General features: G+C 39.5%; 2 protein-coding genes across 18 annotated transcripts in view; one reads left to right on the forward strand and one right to left on the reverse strand.

The window, feature by feature from the left end:
* Nucleotides 1-8,488, reverse strand: part of KIF20B (kinesin family member 20B) — a 75,287-nt gene extending 66,799 nt beyond the window's left edge. For 3 of the 9 annotated variants that reach the window (XM_033841564.2, XM_033841563.2, XM_033841559.2), the window contains exons 1-2: nucleotides 7,251-7,489; nucleotides 4,793-4,940 (exon numbers count right to left, since the gene is read on the reverse strand). In XM_033841564.2, the coding sequence (XP_033697455.1) occupies nucleotides 4,793-4,940; nucleotides 7,251-7,303 (201 nt within the window). In that variant the 5' untranslated portion in view covers nucleotides 7,304-7,489. Of the gene's footprint in view, nucleotides 1-4,792; nucleotides 4,941-5,817; nucleotides 5,971-7,250; nucleotides 7,490-8,391 lie in introns of those variants that run through there. The other 6 variants (XM_033841565.2, XM_033841562.2, XM_073794222.1 and 3 more) reach the window with 5 other exon arrangements.
* PANK1 (pantothenate kinase 1) overlaps nucleotides 8,254-15,739 on the forward strand; it is a 112,795-nt gene continuing 105,309 nt past the window's right edge. For 2 of the 9 annotated variants that reach the window (XM_033841570.2, XM_073794223.1), the window contains exons 1-3: nucleotides 8,637-9,108; nucleotides 10,551-10,639; nucleotides 14,879-15,025. Coding sequence is in view for 6 of the 9 variants with exons in the window: in XM_073794223.1 (XP_073650324.1) it covers nucleotides 14,972-15,025 (54 nt within the window). In the remaining 3 variants the exon portion in view is untranslated. Of the gene's footprint in view, nucleotides 8,352-8,614; nucleotides 9,109-10,550; nucleotides 10,640-12,945; nucleotides 12,967-14,878; nucleotides 15,026-15,739 lie in introns of those variants that run through there. The other 7 variants (XM_033841569.2, XM_033841571.2, XM_019942451.3 and 4 more) reach the window with 5 other exon arrangements.

The following is a 15,739-nucleotide window of genomic DNA, read 5'->3' on the forward strand; positions in this document are numbered from 1 at the left end:
TCAACAAATGGTGCTGGAACAACTGGACATCCATATGCAAAAAAATTAACCTAGACATAGACTTTACACCTTTCACAAAAATAACTTAAAATATCTGGATGACCTTGGCTTTGGCAATGACTTTTGTGATTCAATGCCAAAGAAATGATCTATGAAAGGAATAATTGATAAGTTGGGCTTCGTTAAAATTAAAGTTTTCTGCTTTGTGAAAGACATAGTAAAGAGAATGAAAAGACTGGCAGAAAATATGTGCAAAAATATACATCAAATAAAGGACTATTAGCAAAATATACAAAGAACTCTTAAAATTCAACAGTAAGAATACAAACTGATTAAAATGGGCCAAAGACCTTACCAGACACCTTGCCAAATAAGATATACAGAGGAAAAATAGCATATAAAAAGATGTTCCACACTGTATGTCATCAGGAAAATGCAAATTAAAAAGAGGTATCACTACCCACCTATCAGAATGGCCAAAATCTGAACACTGACAACACCAAATGCTGTTGAGGATATGCATCAACAAGAACTCTCATTCACTGCTGGTGGGAATGCAAAATGTTACACCCATTTTGGAAGATAGTTAGGCAATTTCCTACAAAATTAAACATATTGGTACCATACACTCCAGCAATCACGTTCCTTGGTACTTAACCAAAGGAACTGAAAACTTAACATCCACACAAAATCTGCACATGAATGCTCATAACAACTTTATTCACAGTTCCCAAAACGTGGAAGCAACCAAGATGCCCTTCAATAGGTGAATGAATGACCACATGAAAACATATTCAACATCTTTAGACATAAGGTAAATGCAAATATCTATCTGATACCAATACATAAAAATATCCATACAATGGATACAGTACATCCATACAATGGAATATAGTTTAGAAATAAAGCAAATGAACCATCAAGCCATGACAAGACATGGAGGATGCCACGACAAGACGTTAGGTGCCTATTGCTAACTGAAAGAAGCCAATCTGAAATAGCTACTGTATAATCCCAGCTATATGATACTCTGGAAAAGGCGACAATTTGGAGACAGTTAAAAGATCAGTGGTTACTGGGGGTGGGGGAGAGACAAACAGGTGAAACACATGAATTTTAGGGCAGTGAAAATACACTGTATGATACCATAATGATGGCTACCTGTCATCACGTTTGTTCAGACCTACAGAATGTACAACACCAAGAGTGAACCACAATGTAACTATACAGCAAGGACTCTGGGTGATTATCATGTGTCAAGAGTAGATTCATCAGTTGTAACAAATGCACCACTTTGGTAGGAGATGTTAATAATGAGGGAAGCTATATGGGGGTCGAGGGTATATGGAAAATCACTGTACCTTCTGCTCATTTTTGTTGTAAACATAAAACTGTTCTAAAAAATAGTCTGTTTAAAAACAAATAAATAAATAAATAGATTGACGACACCAAGTGTTGGTGAAGATGTGGAGAAACTCAACTCTCCTACACTGCTGCTGAGAATATAAAATGCTATTATCACTTGGGAAAAGTTTGGTAGTTTCTTAAAAATGATCCAGACATTCCAATCCTAGGTATTTATCCAAGGGGAAAAAAATAAAGGAAATATATGTCCATATAAAGATTTGTACACAAAAGTTCCTAGAAGCTTTGTAATAGCCAGAAACTATAAACACAAATGTCCCTCAGCAAGTGAACGGACAAACGGATAAATGAATTGTGGCATATCTAAACAATGGACAATAAAAAGGAATTACCTATTGATACACACAACATGCATAAAACTCAAAATAATTATGCTTAGTAAGAAAAGAGTACATACTTTATGACATTTCTATAAAGCTCTAGAAGTACAAACTAATGTTTGATCAGCCGTTACTTGGAGGTGTGATGGGAGGGAGGGATTACAAGGAGGCACAAAGAAACTTTCAGGAGTAATGGAAATATTCACTATTCTTGACTGTAGTGACATTCTCACAAGCATATGCATTATGTCAAAACTTGTCAAAGACTATACTTCAAATATGTACAGCTTATTGTATCTTAATTTTACTTCAATAAAGCTGTTAAAAATATAATTTACAATAGCATCAAATGCCATGAAATGCTTAAGAATATATTTAACAAAAGATATTGAAGGCCTTCAACAAAAGAAGTATAAAACATTGCTAAAACCTTAGAGACCTAAATAAATTGAGAAATATACCACAATCATGAATTAAAACTCTCCAATATTACTAAAATAGCAATTCTCTCCAAATTGATTCTAGATTCAATGCAATCCCAGTCAAAAATCCCAGTAGGCTGTTTTGTTGAAACTGGTAAGTCAATTCTAAAATTTATGAATATATTTACAAAGAACCTAGAAAAGGCAAAATATTCCTAAAAAAGAGAAGCAAATCTAGAGAATTCATACTATCTGATTTCACGTATTATTATAAACCTACAGAAATAGACAGTGAGGTATAGGCATAAGGATAAGCAAATAGGTCAATGAAAGAGAATAATCCAGAAATAGATCCACACATAGATACCCAGCCATTTGATTATCAATAAAGACACCAAAACAATTTAATGGGGAAAAGAAAGTCTTTTCAACACATAATGTTAAAGTAACTAGATAAATGGAGGTTAAAAAAAAAAAATCAACAAACCAATCAACCTGTATCCCTACATCAACTATACATAAAAACTAATTCAAGATGGATAACAAATATAACCATTAAAACAAAAGCTCTAACCATTTCTAGAAGAAAATGTTTTAAAAAACCTTCACCACCTTGGGCAAAGATTTCTTAGGACTTACAAAAGAAATCACCGTAAAAGAAAAAAAAGTTAAATTAGACTTCTTTAAAATTAAAAACCTCTATTAATCAAGACACTATTGATCTGATAAAGGATATGTATCTACAATGCATGAAGAACTCTCACAAATCAGTAATAAGACAAACAACCTAATTTTTTTAAGTAGGGAAATTATTTGAAGAGACATTTTACAAGAGAAGGTATAGGAAGAGCCAAGAAATACTTGAAAAAGTGCTCATTTCGGGAAATGCAGACTAGAACCACAACAAGGTACTACTACACACTCATAAAATTACCAAGTGTTGGCAAAGAGGTGCAAGAACTGGAACCTGCATACATTGCTGGTGCTGGTACAGTCACTTTGGAAAACAGTTTCAGTTTTCTTATGAAGTTAAATATGCACTTACCATGTGACCCACAATTACTCCTAAGTATCGACCCAAGAGAAATGAAAACAAAACATAAGTTCACAGAGAGGCTTGCACATAAACATTCAGAGAAGCATTATTTATAATGGCCCCAAAATGGAAATCACTCTTATGTCCATCAAACTGTAAATGGATATGTGGCATATCTGCACAACGAACTACTATTCAGCAATAAAAAGTAACAAATTACTGACACATGATGCGTGATGGATCTCAAAAACAACATGCTAAGTAGGGATCAGCAAATTTTTTGTGTGTAAAGAAAAAACACTTAATATTTTTAGGCTCTACAGGGTCTACAGACTGTCACAACTACTCAACTCTGCCACTCTGTTGCGAAAGCAGACCTAGAAAATAAGTAAACCAATGAATATGACTCGTGATATTTGATTTTTACGTCATGAAACGTGATTTTTCTTTTGATTTTTTTTCTTCAACCATTTAAAAATATAAAAACCATTCTTAGCTTGTAAGCAATACAAAAACAGGAAATATAAAACCAGGCCATTATTTACCAACCCTTGTATTATGTGAAGGAAGGCACACACAAAAGTCTAGTGATGTATAATTCCATTTATACACCAAGAGGCATTTATCCCTTCTTCTCTTCTTTATCTATGATTAAATGAGCTAAAGTAGAAGAGCCTAGCACATGATGGGTATTAAATAATTATTATCCTTTTATATATGTTCCCTATACTCCTCTTTCCCCCTCCATCTTTCTTTATAAAATGGGTTAGTCCATCTCTCTAAGGCATCGAAATTACTAATCTAATCTGTAATAAATAGAATATAAATGGATTGAAAGTAAATGTATAAGAAAAAGTCTATAAACACAGCAAACATAGTGACAGTAGGTAGGGTAGTAGAAAGACTTATTTCTTAAACACTACTAAGTTAATTTTTTTTAATCTGCATTATTTTTTAAACTAAGGCCTGCAGTTCCTAGGGGCATAGTGGAATATTTTACATTTCTGAGGGAACCACAGCAGTACTTGACACATGTTGAACACCACGAACTATTAGCTTGAAGAAGTTCAGTTTCAACCTTAGATCACACTATTTCTTTTGATGATGTCATATCTTAGTGAAGCTGGATTTTCCAGTGGTGGTTGTGATAGAAAGCAAGTACGACCCCAAAACAATGAAGAACAGGAAATGCAGGTGGCAGTGTCTAATCTGATTCCAAAGCTTGAGAAGTTGTGCAGCACCCCAAATGCACACATTGCCCATTAGTAAGTAACCGTGGTTATTGAAAACTAATATTTAAAAATTTCATAAGTTATTTTTTTCTCAAATGGCTACTAAGTCAGGGCATAAATAGTCATTAAGATGTCTGCACCTACTACGTGAAAAGGAACTGTTATGTATTTAGGGCACCATGAAAAAATTGCTGAGATAGAAGTTTGCCTTAAACCTACAAAGTTTGGAAAGCTCTGCTCTAGTTGTACCTGTCCACAAGTGTGTGTGTGTGTGTGTGTGTGTGTGTGTGTGTGTGTGTGTGTGTGCCCATTTGCTCTCAATCATGATAATCAACATAATACTTTTCTTGTACTTACCTCAGTGTTTGAAGCAACTAAGGAAAATTCACGAGAGAGGTCAAGCTTAATGCCATCAAAATTTATTTCCGAAGGCCTCGCAACTGGGTCAGCACTGAAAACATAAGATGGTCTAGGCACCCCATCTTGATTTACATTAGATTCCATTCTGCAAGAATAACAGTAACTTCCTTAGATAACCTTAATAAATCATATATCCATAGTTTATAAAGTCTGTGAGTCCAGCCCACTACTTCTTGCCATGTAACTACATTTCCAAAAGGAAAACTTTAGACTATTTCATCTATAACATGATGACCCATGGAAAGGAAAAAAGACAATTATTTACAGATTTTAAATCAAATAATACTGGATACAGCCTACCACTACTATTCATGTGCTGCAACCTATGGGGAGATTCAGCCAAAGAGATTTCATGAGTAAAGGTAACCCATAAAATAAGAGAGTATAAAACACTCAGACTCTGCCTGAAATCCTCTCAGAAATCAAACAGTAAGGGCGGAGTAAATTATAACCTTGTGTTATTTTAGTTATTTAGTGTCTTCTGAAGAATGTTACTTACAGACTTTGTAATGTTTTAGCAATTAGGAGTCGGTAATCTGGACAATTACTTTCAACTGAATTCTTCCACATAATGCAAGTAAAAAGTGAAATAACGTATGTGAACATATTCAAAACAGTACCTGATACATCACAGGTCTTAAAAATTAAGGCGAACATGGAATAATGCATCAGTAAACTATTACAACTAAATTAAACATCAAGTCACTAAATTTAAAGGTAAACTTAGGGGTAATCTTCACTGATAAAATATTAACATTAAAATATTTACTGAAAATCTACTAGGCGAACAATACCAGGGAGAAATGGAGAGAGCACTCTATTCTTTGAATATTATGAAATATTCAGAACAGTGACTGCCCACTAGAGTTCCTGGTTCAAGAAGGTAGTTAGTAATGGGCAACCATGGGGGTTAAATAAATAAGCCAAAGATGGCCCCTGTATACTGGCCCTGCATTGTTTACTTCTTCACAGCAGGCCAAGATCATTCGTTCAAAAACCCACTGAGGGGCTTTCCTGGTGACGCAGTGGTTGAAAGTCCACCTGCTGATGCAGGGGACACGGGTTCGTGCCCCGGTCCGGGAAGAGAGAGGCCACAACAGTGAGAGGCCCACGTACTGCAAAAAAAAAAAAAAAAAAAAAAAAAAAAAAAAAAAAACCCACTGAGGTGTCAAACTCAAATTTTTACACATCTGTTTGCTTTACATATAGCCAAAATAAGCTCATTTTTAGCCATTTAGAGCCCAACTGGTTCCCACATCCCATGAAACTGCACCCAACCATCTGCTAGCCACAGATAAAAGCCAGGACTATAAGACCCCAAGCCACTGCTACCCTTTGGAGGTCTCTGACATAGTGACTCCCTACTGTGCTGCTGAGCAATATATCACTTACAGAGAGCTCCCTCTCCTATTACCCCCACCCCTCCCCAATTCCCCTCTTCCCCTTCTAGGTGACTGGCCCTTCACTCTAGTCTCTGGAAAGTCTCATGCTGTGGGCAACTTGCCAAGCACGCAAAGTGCCTGTCAAAGTGCTACCCCAGTAAAGCTCCTCATACGTTACTGCCACCTTGCGGTGTATCTTTTTCCTTGATCAGTCCTGAAACCCCCAAATTCAATACAACAGGGCTGTTTTTGGTTTTGTTTTTCCTAAATTGCAAAAAGAGTTAAAGAAATTACACATTTACCTTCAACAAAACCCAGCAAACTACAAGATCACCAATCATACAATTAAGTAAGTTTAATATCTTTATTGCTTTTTTTATTGTATAATCAGTGATGTAATCAAAATGAGAAAATTACTTAAATGCAGTTTGATAGAGTATTTCAAATATGCAATTTATGGGTGAAAATTAAGAAAAAAAGTATCTGATAGAATAAAAAATAAACACTGATCTAGAATATGGGAGGAAAGTGTGCAAAAATATGAAAGTACTGGCTTGACATTTCATAACTCAAATTTCATAGAAATGCCCAAGAAACTGGAAGGTAAGCTTCAATCTTTGCTTTCAATTAATTTTTGGTTAAAAAAAAAACATATTGATAAATCTTTTATGAAATTACTAAGTTAAAAAGAATATTGTACCTCCTTAAAAAAGTAAGGTTACAGTAGTTTGTACGTGCTCATATGTTCAGTTTTCAATGAATAAACTTCCTCTAAACAATTATAAAATTAATGAGATGTACTATCACTTCCTGTACTTTTAGTTAACTTCTACTTATGTGTGGCCTCCCTAACTAGACTAGAAACTTCTTGAGGGCAAGGACCTTGTCTTATACTACTCTGTATCCCCTACAACAAATTCAGAGATTTATGTAGTGATAAAAACTCCCTGTATAGTGGCTTAATAATAATAAATAAAATCCTCTCTGCAAAAAAAAAAAAAAATTGGTCTTACTCTTTTCTGATATTATCTTTAGCAACAGCAAGGTTCAAGACCTCATTTCTCATTTAGGAAGGCTGTTCCCACGACTGAGAAACAGCATCTTTTATCTTCTCTCCAGTGAGATTTCATGGTTGAAGACTGATGAAAAATAAAATCTGCTACTGAATGACGTTTCTGAATGTCATCCACAAAATATAGTCTCAAAAAAAGTCTTCACAACTGATGAGTCCTTTATATTATTTTGCAAGCTGAAGTCTCAGGTCTTGGATATCTAATAAAAAGTACACACTGTTATGCTGCTTCGGGGTGAACATGCTACCTTGTTTTAAGAACAAAAACAAACCTGAGTTTGATCACCTTGGGGATTAAAAACAAGCTAACCTATAAGGCATGACCTTTTGTCAATTAGTCCATCAGTAAGGAATATTAAAGAACTGCACCAGGCAGGAATCACTGAGCCAAAAGGTAGAACGAGATGGGGGAAACCTCCCAAACTGGGCGATGACAGCACTCACTGCGCTCGTCACACACACCCCCTTCCGCTTAGCACTGCAAAGCCCAAGAAGGGCGAGCCCTGGGCACCGGCAGCAGCCTGTTAATAACTGCACAGACGGCCACCACAGGGCCCCCATCCCTTCCAAATAACAGCACGTCACTTGCCGAGCAAACTGCTCACCTTAGGGATTCAGGACACCAGATTTGGCAATGGACGCCTGATCCTCAACACTAACAGCAGCAACAATAATAAAAATATTAATGATTGCAAATACTTAGTGCCTACTATACACCGGCACTTTCTAACAGGTTTACATATTATCATTTTATCTTCATAAGAGCCCGAAGAGGTAGGTTCTATTATTACCCCCTCTTACAGATGAGGAAACTGGCCCAGAAAGATTAAAGACGTTGCCTCGCGTCACACAGCCAATAAGCGGCGGAGACCAGATTTAAACCTTAACACGAGTACAACGGCTCAACCCCCCACAGAAGCGCACCCGGTGGCCCAGGCGTCTTCATTGCTCCGCAACCCAGCTCCTGAGAGTAACCTCAGGGATGTCCCGAGCCCCGTCGGAAGGTGCTCACACTGCCTGAGACCTTTCCTCACCTCACCTGGTAGGTGAGCAGTCCCCCACCTCCTTCCGCGTACCCTCACCTGCAAACGTTGCCCCGCCGGCCCAACCTGGGAGCAGCGCCGAGTTATTTTCGTTTTCAAATTCAAACGGAACGCTGGGAGTGGGCGGAGCTTCCGGAACGACGCCCCGGAGCGCAGCCGGCTAGAGCTGTGGGCTTCCCTCCCACCCGCTCCCGGGACAAGCTTTCAAATTTGGGGGCGGGGCTCGGAATGCCGGGCGACCAATGGGCGGAAGCGGCCTGGTGAGCGGCCAGTGGGCGGAGTTTCCCTGGGGCTCTGCTTGCCGGGCTAGGTAGGGCGCTGCCTCGGGGCTGCGGTGGGTACCACCGTCTGTTGGCGGCGGCGCGGATCTCGGATTCCATCCTGGAGACAATAAAGACGTGGCGGAGGCCCCGAGGTGAGGTAGCTGCCACACTTAGCCCCGCGACTACACTAGGGACCAGCCAACGAATGGCAGGCCTTGTCCTTGCGGGCCGGAATAGGCTCCGCATCGGGAGAGTCACTTAGAATGAGCGCTGCCCGCACTCCGAGGGTCACTTCCTTCGCTGCATGAGCCTACCTGTCGTCCACAGCGGCCCTCGTGGACGAGATACATTTTTCCCAGAAAAGATTTTCAAAAGCATTCTTTCTCTTTTTGTTTTTGCCATTCTGAAAATATAATGCAACTACCGGCGTGAGGCGCTGTACTGTGACATTCTATCTTCCATGCATAGGCAAGGTCTTTGCTGTGCCCGAAATGTAAGTGCCAGTACATCTTATCTGCTTCTTTTAAAGTGATCCTCTTCTTTTGATGCGGTGTTATTACAGTCATATGACAAGTATTTACTACTTAGGCCATCTCTCCCTGCTGTACTTCATTTTAAAGAAAAGTAACTGCTAACGTTAATTGAGCATTTACCTTGTGCCAGTCATGGTGCTAAGCATTTAAAACTGATTGTCGTACTGATCCTGAGAACAACCCTGTGAGGTAGGTACTGTTATTATGCCCCTTTTATAGGTTTCGAGGAAACTGAGTTCATATGATTAAGTAATTTGCTCAAAGGCATACAGCTATTAATGGTGGAACTGGGATTTTAAACTCAGCTGAATGACTTCAAGACCCACCCTCTCACATGTGATCTTATTTTTGACTCTTTTACTTGGTTAGTAGCATTTGTAGAATAGTACCTGGTTTGATGAGCTTACTGTCTTCCTTTATTCTATATTTATATTTCCCATAACCTCCCCCTTCCTTCTCTAACTTCCCACTGCCTCCTTATTCAGTTTGCCTTCTTTATCCACAAAAAAATCATATTTGTGGTGAGCTAGTTTGGAGTAGAGAAGAGGATGCAGGACCAGGAGTAAAAATGAACAGAGAAAGTAGGTGTGAAAGGGAAGAAAGGAGGGAAGATAGAATAAAACTGTGCTTTACTGTTCCGGCTGGAACTAAGTCTTTAGGGGCCGCTGTGTCAAAGTCTCCATTTCTCCTTCAGGCACTTCTACCCCTAAATCTGCCCTTCCTGCCGTACCTCATAATGCCTTTATTGCTTTTGCTAGCTGTTACTGATTTCCAGCTCCAGGTGCTACATTTATTTATGTTCAGTAGATATTTATTGAAAACCTTCTATGTGCCAAACACTAGGCTAGGAGTCAGTTGAAACAGTGGAGGAGAGCTAGCAAAACAGACCCTAACCTTCCAGGAGCTTATATTCTAATAATTGAGAAAAAATTGCAAAGACAAATAATTGAGAAATTACAACTGTACTGAGTGGTTTGAAAGAAATGTTTAGAGCTGAAAGACTATGTCACAGGGGAACCTGAACAAATAATGTTTGATCTGGATCTCCAAGGGTCATTCGGCGTTAACTAGGTTTAACAAAGAGAGGAGGGCTTCCCTGGTGGCGCAGTGGTTGAGAGTCCACCTGCCGATGCTGGAGACGCGGGTTCGTGCCCCGGTCCGGGAGGATCCCACATGCCGCGGAGCGGCTGGCCCCGTGAGCCATGGCCGCTGAGCCTGTGCGTCCGGAGCCTGTGCTCCGCAGCGGGAGGAGCCACAGCAGTGAGAGGCCTGCGTACCGCAAAAAAAAAAAAAAAAAAAGAGACGAGTAAGCACTCCAGGCATAAGGAATGTAATACCAGGCACAGGGGCAGGATAAATACTATACAAAATCCAATGGATTCTCTGTCTTATTTTATTCTAGCTCCCAGAAGCATTCCACACAGTTTGTTTCATCCACACAGTTAAATGTTTCAGCCTTGAAACTTCACTTGGCCTCTGGATCAGCAAAAGGTCATTTTCTCCTTGTTTACTCTTAACCTTACCAGCTGCCCAGCTTAGTCTTCTTTTCTGTCTCTTCTGCCTAAACTCTAAATTATGGGAATCCTCAGAGCTTGGTTTTGAGCTTCCCCTCTCTCCCACCTTTTTCTCTCCTCTGCAGTATTCCTCTTGGCAAACTCATCAACTCCCATGGATTTAAATATCTTTATACTGATAACTCCTAAATTCCTTATCCTCCCCAGACCTCTCCTCTGAACTTCAACCAAAAGCAAATATCTCATTATCCACTTATCATCTCCACTTGGATGTATAACAGACATCTCTAACTTAACGTATTCAGTATGGGACCTTGATTTTTCATTCCAAAACTTAAAGCCTCTCCTCCCAAATCTCTGTCTCAGTAAACGACACCACCATGTATCTACCCAGTTACTCATGAGAAAGAATCATTTTTGAGTCCTCCTTTTCCCTCACCACGCTCATCCAGCTCATAAATGTATCTGTTGTACTTTTGTGTTATAAGTGAAATAAATACTCCTTTCCCTTTTCATTGCTCCGACCACTGCAGCCTCCCATCTGTCTACCTGCTTCAGGTCCTGTTCTCCATTCTTTATAGGGCAATGAAACCAATCTTAAAATGGAAATGATCATGTCAGTCCCTAGCTTAAAGCCCTTCAATGCATTTTTAGAATAAAATAATATTTATATGGTTCAGTGAAGAAAAAGTGCAAAAGAATATACCAAGTATGCTAACTTTTGTGTGAGCAAGAAGGAGAAATGAGAGTCTACATACTTACATGTATGTATACCACACACCCATTTTTGGCCTATTTTTGAAGATAGAAATACAAAAACTATAAAACAGAAAATTAGTTGAAAATGGTTATCTATAGGAGATGGGAATATTTTGCAAGGATTAGTGATAGGAGTGTGGCTCTCTGAATAAATTTCTTTTTTAAAAAAAGAGGACTTCCCTGGTGGCGTGGTGGTTAAGAATCCACCTGCCAATGCAGGGGACATGGGTTCGATCCCTGGTCCGGGAAGATCCCACATGCCGCAAAGCAGCTAAGCTCATGCACCACAACTACTGAGCCTGCTCTCTAGAGCCCACAAGCCACAACTACTGAGCCCATGTGCCACAACTACTGAAGCCCGTGTGCCTAGACCCTGTGCTCCAAAACAAGAGGAGCCACTGCAGTGAGAAGCCCGAGCACTGCAACGAAGAGTAGCACCTGCTCACCGCAACTAGAGAAAGCCCACGTGCAGCAACGAAGACCCAATGCAGTCAAAAATAAATAAAATAAATTTTAAAAAAAGAGTTTTGCCTTTTCAAAAAATTAAATCTAAAACAATGGAAATAAAAGCAAGCCCTAAAATTTAACACAAAGAAAGAGATGAACTTACCTGTATATCAAATTGTCAGCATAGCCACACAGAGAAAAAGAACTTCTTCAATTAACTTGAGTGTAGTACTCTATATACTGGAGTTAGGAGTTGTGGGATCCAATGTAAGAGCAAAAGAAATGTAAAGACATCAATAACTTGGTTTAGTAGGTTTGATGTTTAAAGTGGTATTGGTTTAGTAATCTTGAATCTATTATACATGTGTTATAGGAAAAAGCAAAGGAGTAAATATATTCATGTTGTTTGGTACCAGGGTTCTCACTGTGGGAGAAGGGAAATAACAAATATGGTATGATAGAAAGTAAGGAAGAACCCCAGGATGATGGATTTGAGTTGGTAGTAGAATGACATTATTATTATTATTATTTTATCTTAATTGGGTCCACTGAGAGGGCCTGAAGGTCTGGAAGCCCTGGCACCCCAGTAACAATGAGCACCCCTAGGACCAAGCCACACAAATGGTTTCTAAATACCACTTATCACTAAAAGGAACCAGTACTCCTTGGAGAAAAGGCTGATTCCAGGACCGGAGCAGGGAAATTATAAAGTGAGCCTAAAACATTCTTGTCAGAAAGCAAAGAAGTCCTTAGAGATTAATAGGGTCATTCCAAAAGGACACTGGATCTGGCCTAAAGGGGCTTCCACTAACCATGCTTGGAACAATTTGAACCTCAAAAAGAATAAGAATAATGATGGTAATAGATTAAAACAGGTTTAATTTTTTTTTTTTTTTTTTTTTTTGCGGTACGTGGGCATCTCACTGTTGTGGCCTCTCCCGTTGCGGAGCACGGGCTCCAGACGCGCAGGCTCAGAGGCCATGGCTCACGGGCCCAGCCGCTCCGTGGCATGTGGGATCTTCCTGGACCGGGGCACGAACCCGTGTCCCCTGCATCGGCAGGCGGACTCTCAACCACTGTGCCACCAGGGAAGCCCAGGTTTAATTTTTTAAGTCCTCTTCGTTAGCGGGGTGGATGGGGGAGAAAAGGACTAACAATGAAAATCTCTTCTTTACACAAGAATGCCAGTTAATGAATGCAAAAAGAATAATAAAATATTCCCCATATTGCAACTCCCATTGTAAAAATTGACATAGATAAAGCTTATCAAAGAATACTAAAACAATGGATAAAGGATGCTAAACCATTGGCTAAAAGGTTGTTGGGGAGCAGGATATTAACACTATCTCAAAGAATCACCCTAGAGATTAACTCTTAATTAGGGGAAAAGGTAACTTTACAATGTAGAGATTTATTTATGAGACATACCTTAATCAAGTGAGGAAACAACATCACCAGTAATGGGACTGTCTATCACCTGGTACTATTTGTGCCAGCAATGTTTAACCTGAATCTAATCACGAGGAAACAATCAGAAGGTAGAGCATCTTACAAGACAACAGACCCAGGCTCTTCAAAAATGTCAGTGTTCGGGAAAGAGAAAATCAAAAGGTGGTGGATTGCTTTAGTCAGGAGAGAGGTGTTGCTAAATGAAATTCATGAATCTTGATTGGTTCATAGATCTTTTAAAAAGTAACTGCAGGGCTTCCCTGGTGGCGCAGTGGTTGAGAGTCCGCCTGCCGATGCAGGGGACATGGGTTTGTGCCCCGGTCCGGGAAGATCCCACATGCTGCGGAGCAGCTGGGCCCGTGAGCCATGGCCGCTGAGCCTGCGCATCCGGAGCCTGTGCTCCGCAGCGGGAGGGGCCGCAACAATGAGAGGCCCGTGTACCGCAAAAAAAAAAAAAAAAAAAAAAAAAAAAGTAACTGCAAAAACCAATTTGTGGACAATTGTGGAAATACAAATATGGACTACAACGTAGATGATACTGAATCAGTATTAAATTTTGGACGTGTGATAATTTGTGACTATGTAGAAGCATGTCTTTGTTTTGGGAATATGTTTGCTTCAGTATTTAGCAGCAAAGTGTCACAGTGTCTGCAACTACTTACCTTCAGAAGATTTGGGGAAAAAATAAAACAAAAACAAAATAGAAAGATGTTAGGGAGAACAAAAGAACAGAGAAAATAGAACCAAAAAAGCAAATGTGGCAAAAAGTTAATAATTTGTGGATCTAAATAAAGGGTGTAACGATGTACATTGTGCCACTCTTTCAACTTTTCAAAACAGCTTGGAGCTTTTCTAAAATAAAAAGAAGAGGGAAAAAACTTCCTAATTCTTTACAATGGCCTACCAGGCCCTACAGGACCAGGCGCCAGCCAATCTCACTCCCCACTTTGTTACCTTTGTGCAGTGAGTTGATCTACTCTGGGTACTGCAAACACCCCAGGCTGTTTCCAGCATATGTGAACTTTGCATGGGTTCTGTCCACCTGAATTCTCTCCTCCCCATTCATCGTGTGGCTCACTTCTCTTCCTCCTTTACATCTCATCTATATAATGTTACCTGCTTAGAGAAGATTTTCTGTCCATCTTATCTCAAATGACCCTCTTTTTATTTGCGGGCTCAATTCCATTTTCCTGCTTTTTACAACCAGCAATTATTATATTTTTTATAATAATTATTATATGTCTGGTTTTTGTTGCCATTGTTGTTCTCCCACCTCCTAAAGGTAAGTTCTATGAGTACAAAAACTGTTTCTCTCTGTCACCGATGTATCCTCAATGACTCCATAAATGCATGGTGATCAAATAAATATTTGCTGAACAGTGAATGAAGGCTGACGTGCCTGGGGTGGGTAGATACCACGGAGAGGGCCAAGGCTAAATCCCACAAGACTTAGTCAGCTCAGTTACTGATTTGGGTCCTTATTCTAAGAACAATGAGAAATCAATGGACTGTTGTAAGCGTGCGCACCATACAATACAATTTGCCTCTGTGTTTTGAAAAGGTTAATCTGGAGCAGAGAATAGAGGCAGCCAAGGAGAATGCCGTTGAACCAGCTAGGAGGCTATTGCAGGCATCCCAGCAAGAGGTGACAATAATGTGGACTTGGGAGATGCCTGAGCAAATGCAGAAGACTGGACGGATTTCAGAGGTACTTTTTTCCTACATTTTCCATTTCAGCACCAGCCACTGGGTTTTCCCTTAGAAACATAGAGCCAGCTTGACTGGGAGATGCTTAAGATTTAGTCCCCATTCCAAATAATTCCCTTGAAGTGAACATTAGCATAAGATGAAAAAATTGTTAAGTTACGTCAAGCCGATGGTCACAGCGTCTACTGGTAGTAATAGCTAACTTTTTATGTGCCAGATGCTATTCTAAGCACTTTACACTCATTCAATCCTACATACCCTATATTTTGTTATTAGTATCCTGCATTTAACTGAGGAGAAAACTGAGACATGGCACTATTGAGGAATAGTAAAGGTATCTGCTACGTGGAGGTGTTAGGTTTAGTTCAGGTAATGTTTGTAAAGTACTTATAAAAGTGGCTGGCACATGTTAACTAATAATTTGTTGTATAAACAGTAAACAACGGAATTGGAATTGGAATCTGGGTAGTTTGGCTGTAGAGTCTGTGCAATTAACCACTGCATTCTACTGCCTCTTAAAGTTTGGACTGAACACCCTTGGAATTCTATTAAAAAGACTGAGTGCCTAGCTCCTGCTGCAAAGCCACCTTCAAACGCAGGACAAACATAGTTTTACAATCCCAAAACTTGATATGTATTGATTACAAAGATTTGAATAACAGGTTCAATGAACATTTGTCGAGCACCCATTATGCAGCAGGTATCTCTACCCTTA

The sequence above is a fragment of the Tursiops truncatus genome, chromosome 16 (assembly GCF_011762595.2).
Source record: "Tursiops truncatus isolate mTurTru1 chromosome 16, mTurTru1.mat.Y, whole genome shotgun sequence".
Classification (NCBI taxonomy): Eukaryota; Metazoa; Chordata; class Mammalia; order Artiodactyla; family Delphinidae; genus Tursiops; species Tursiops truncatus.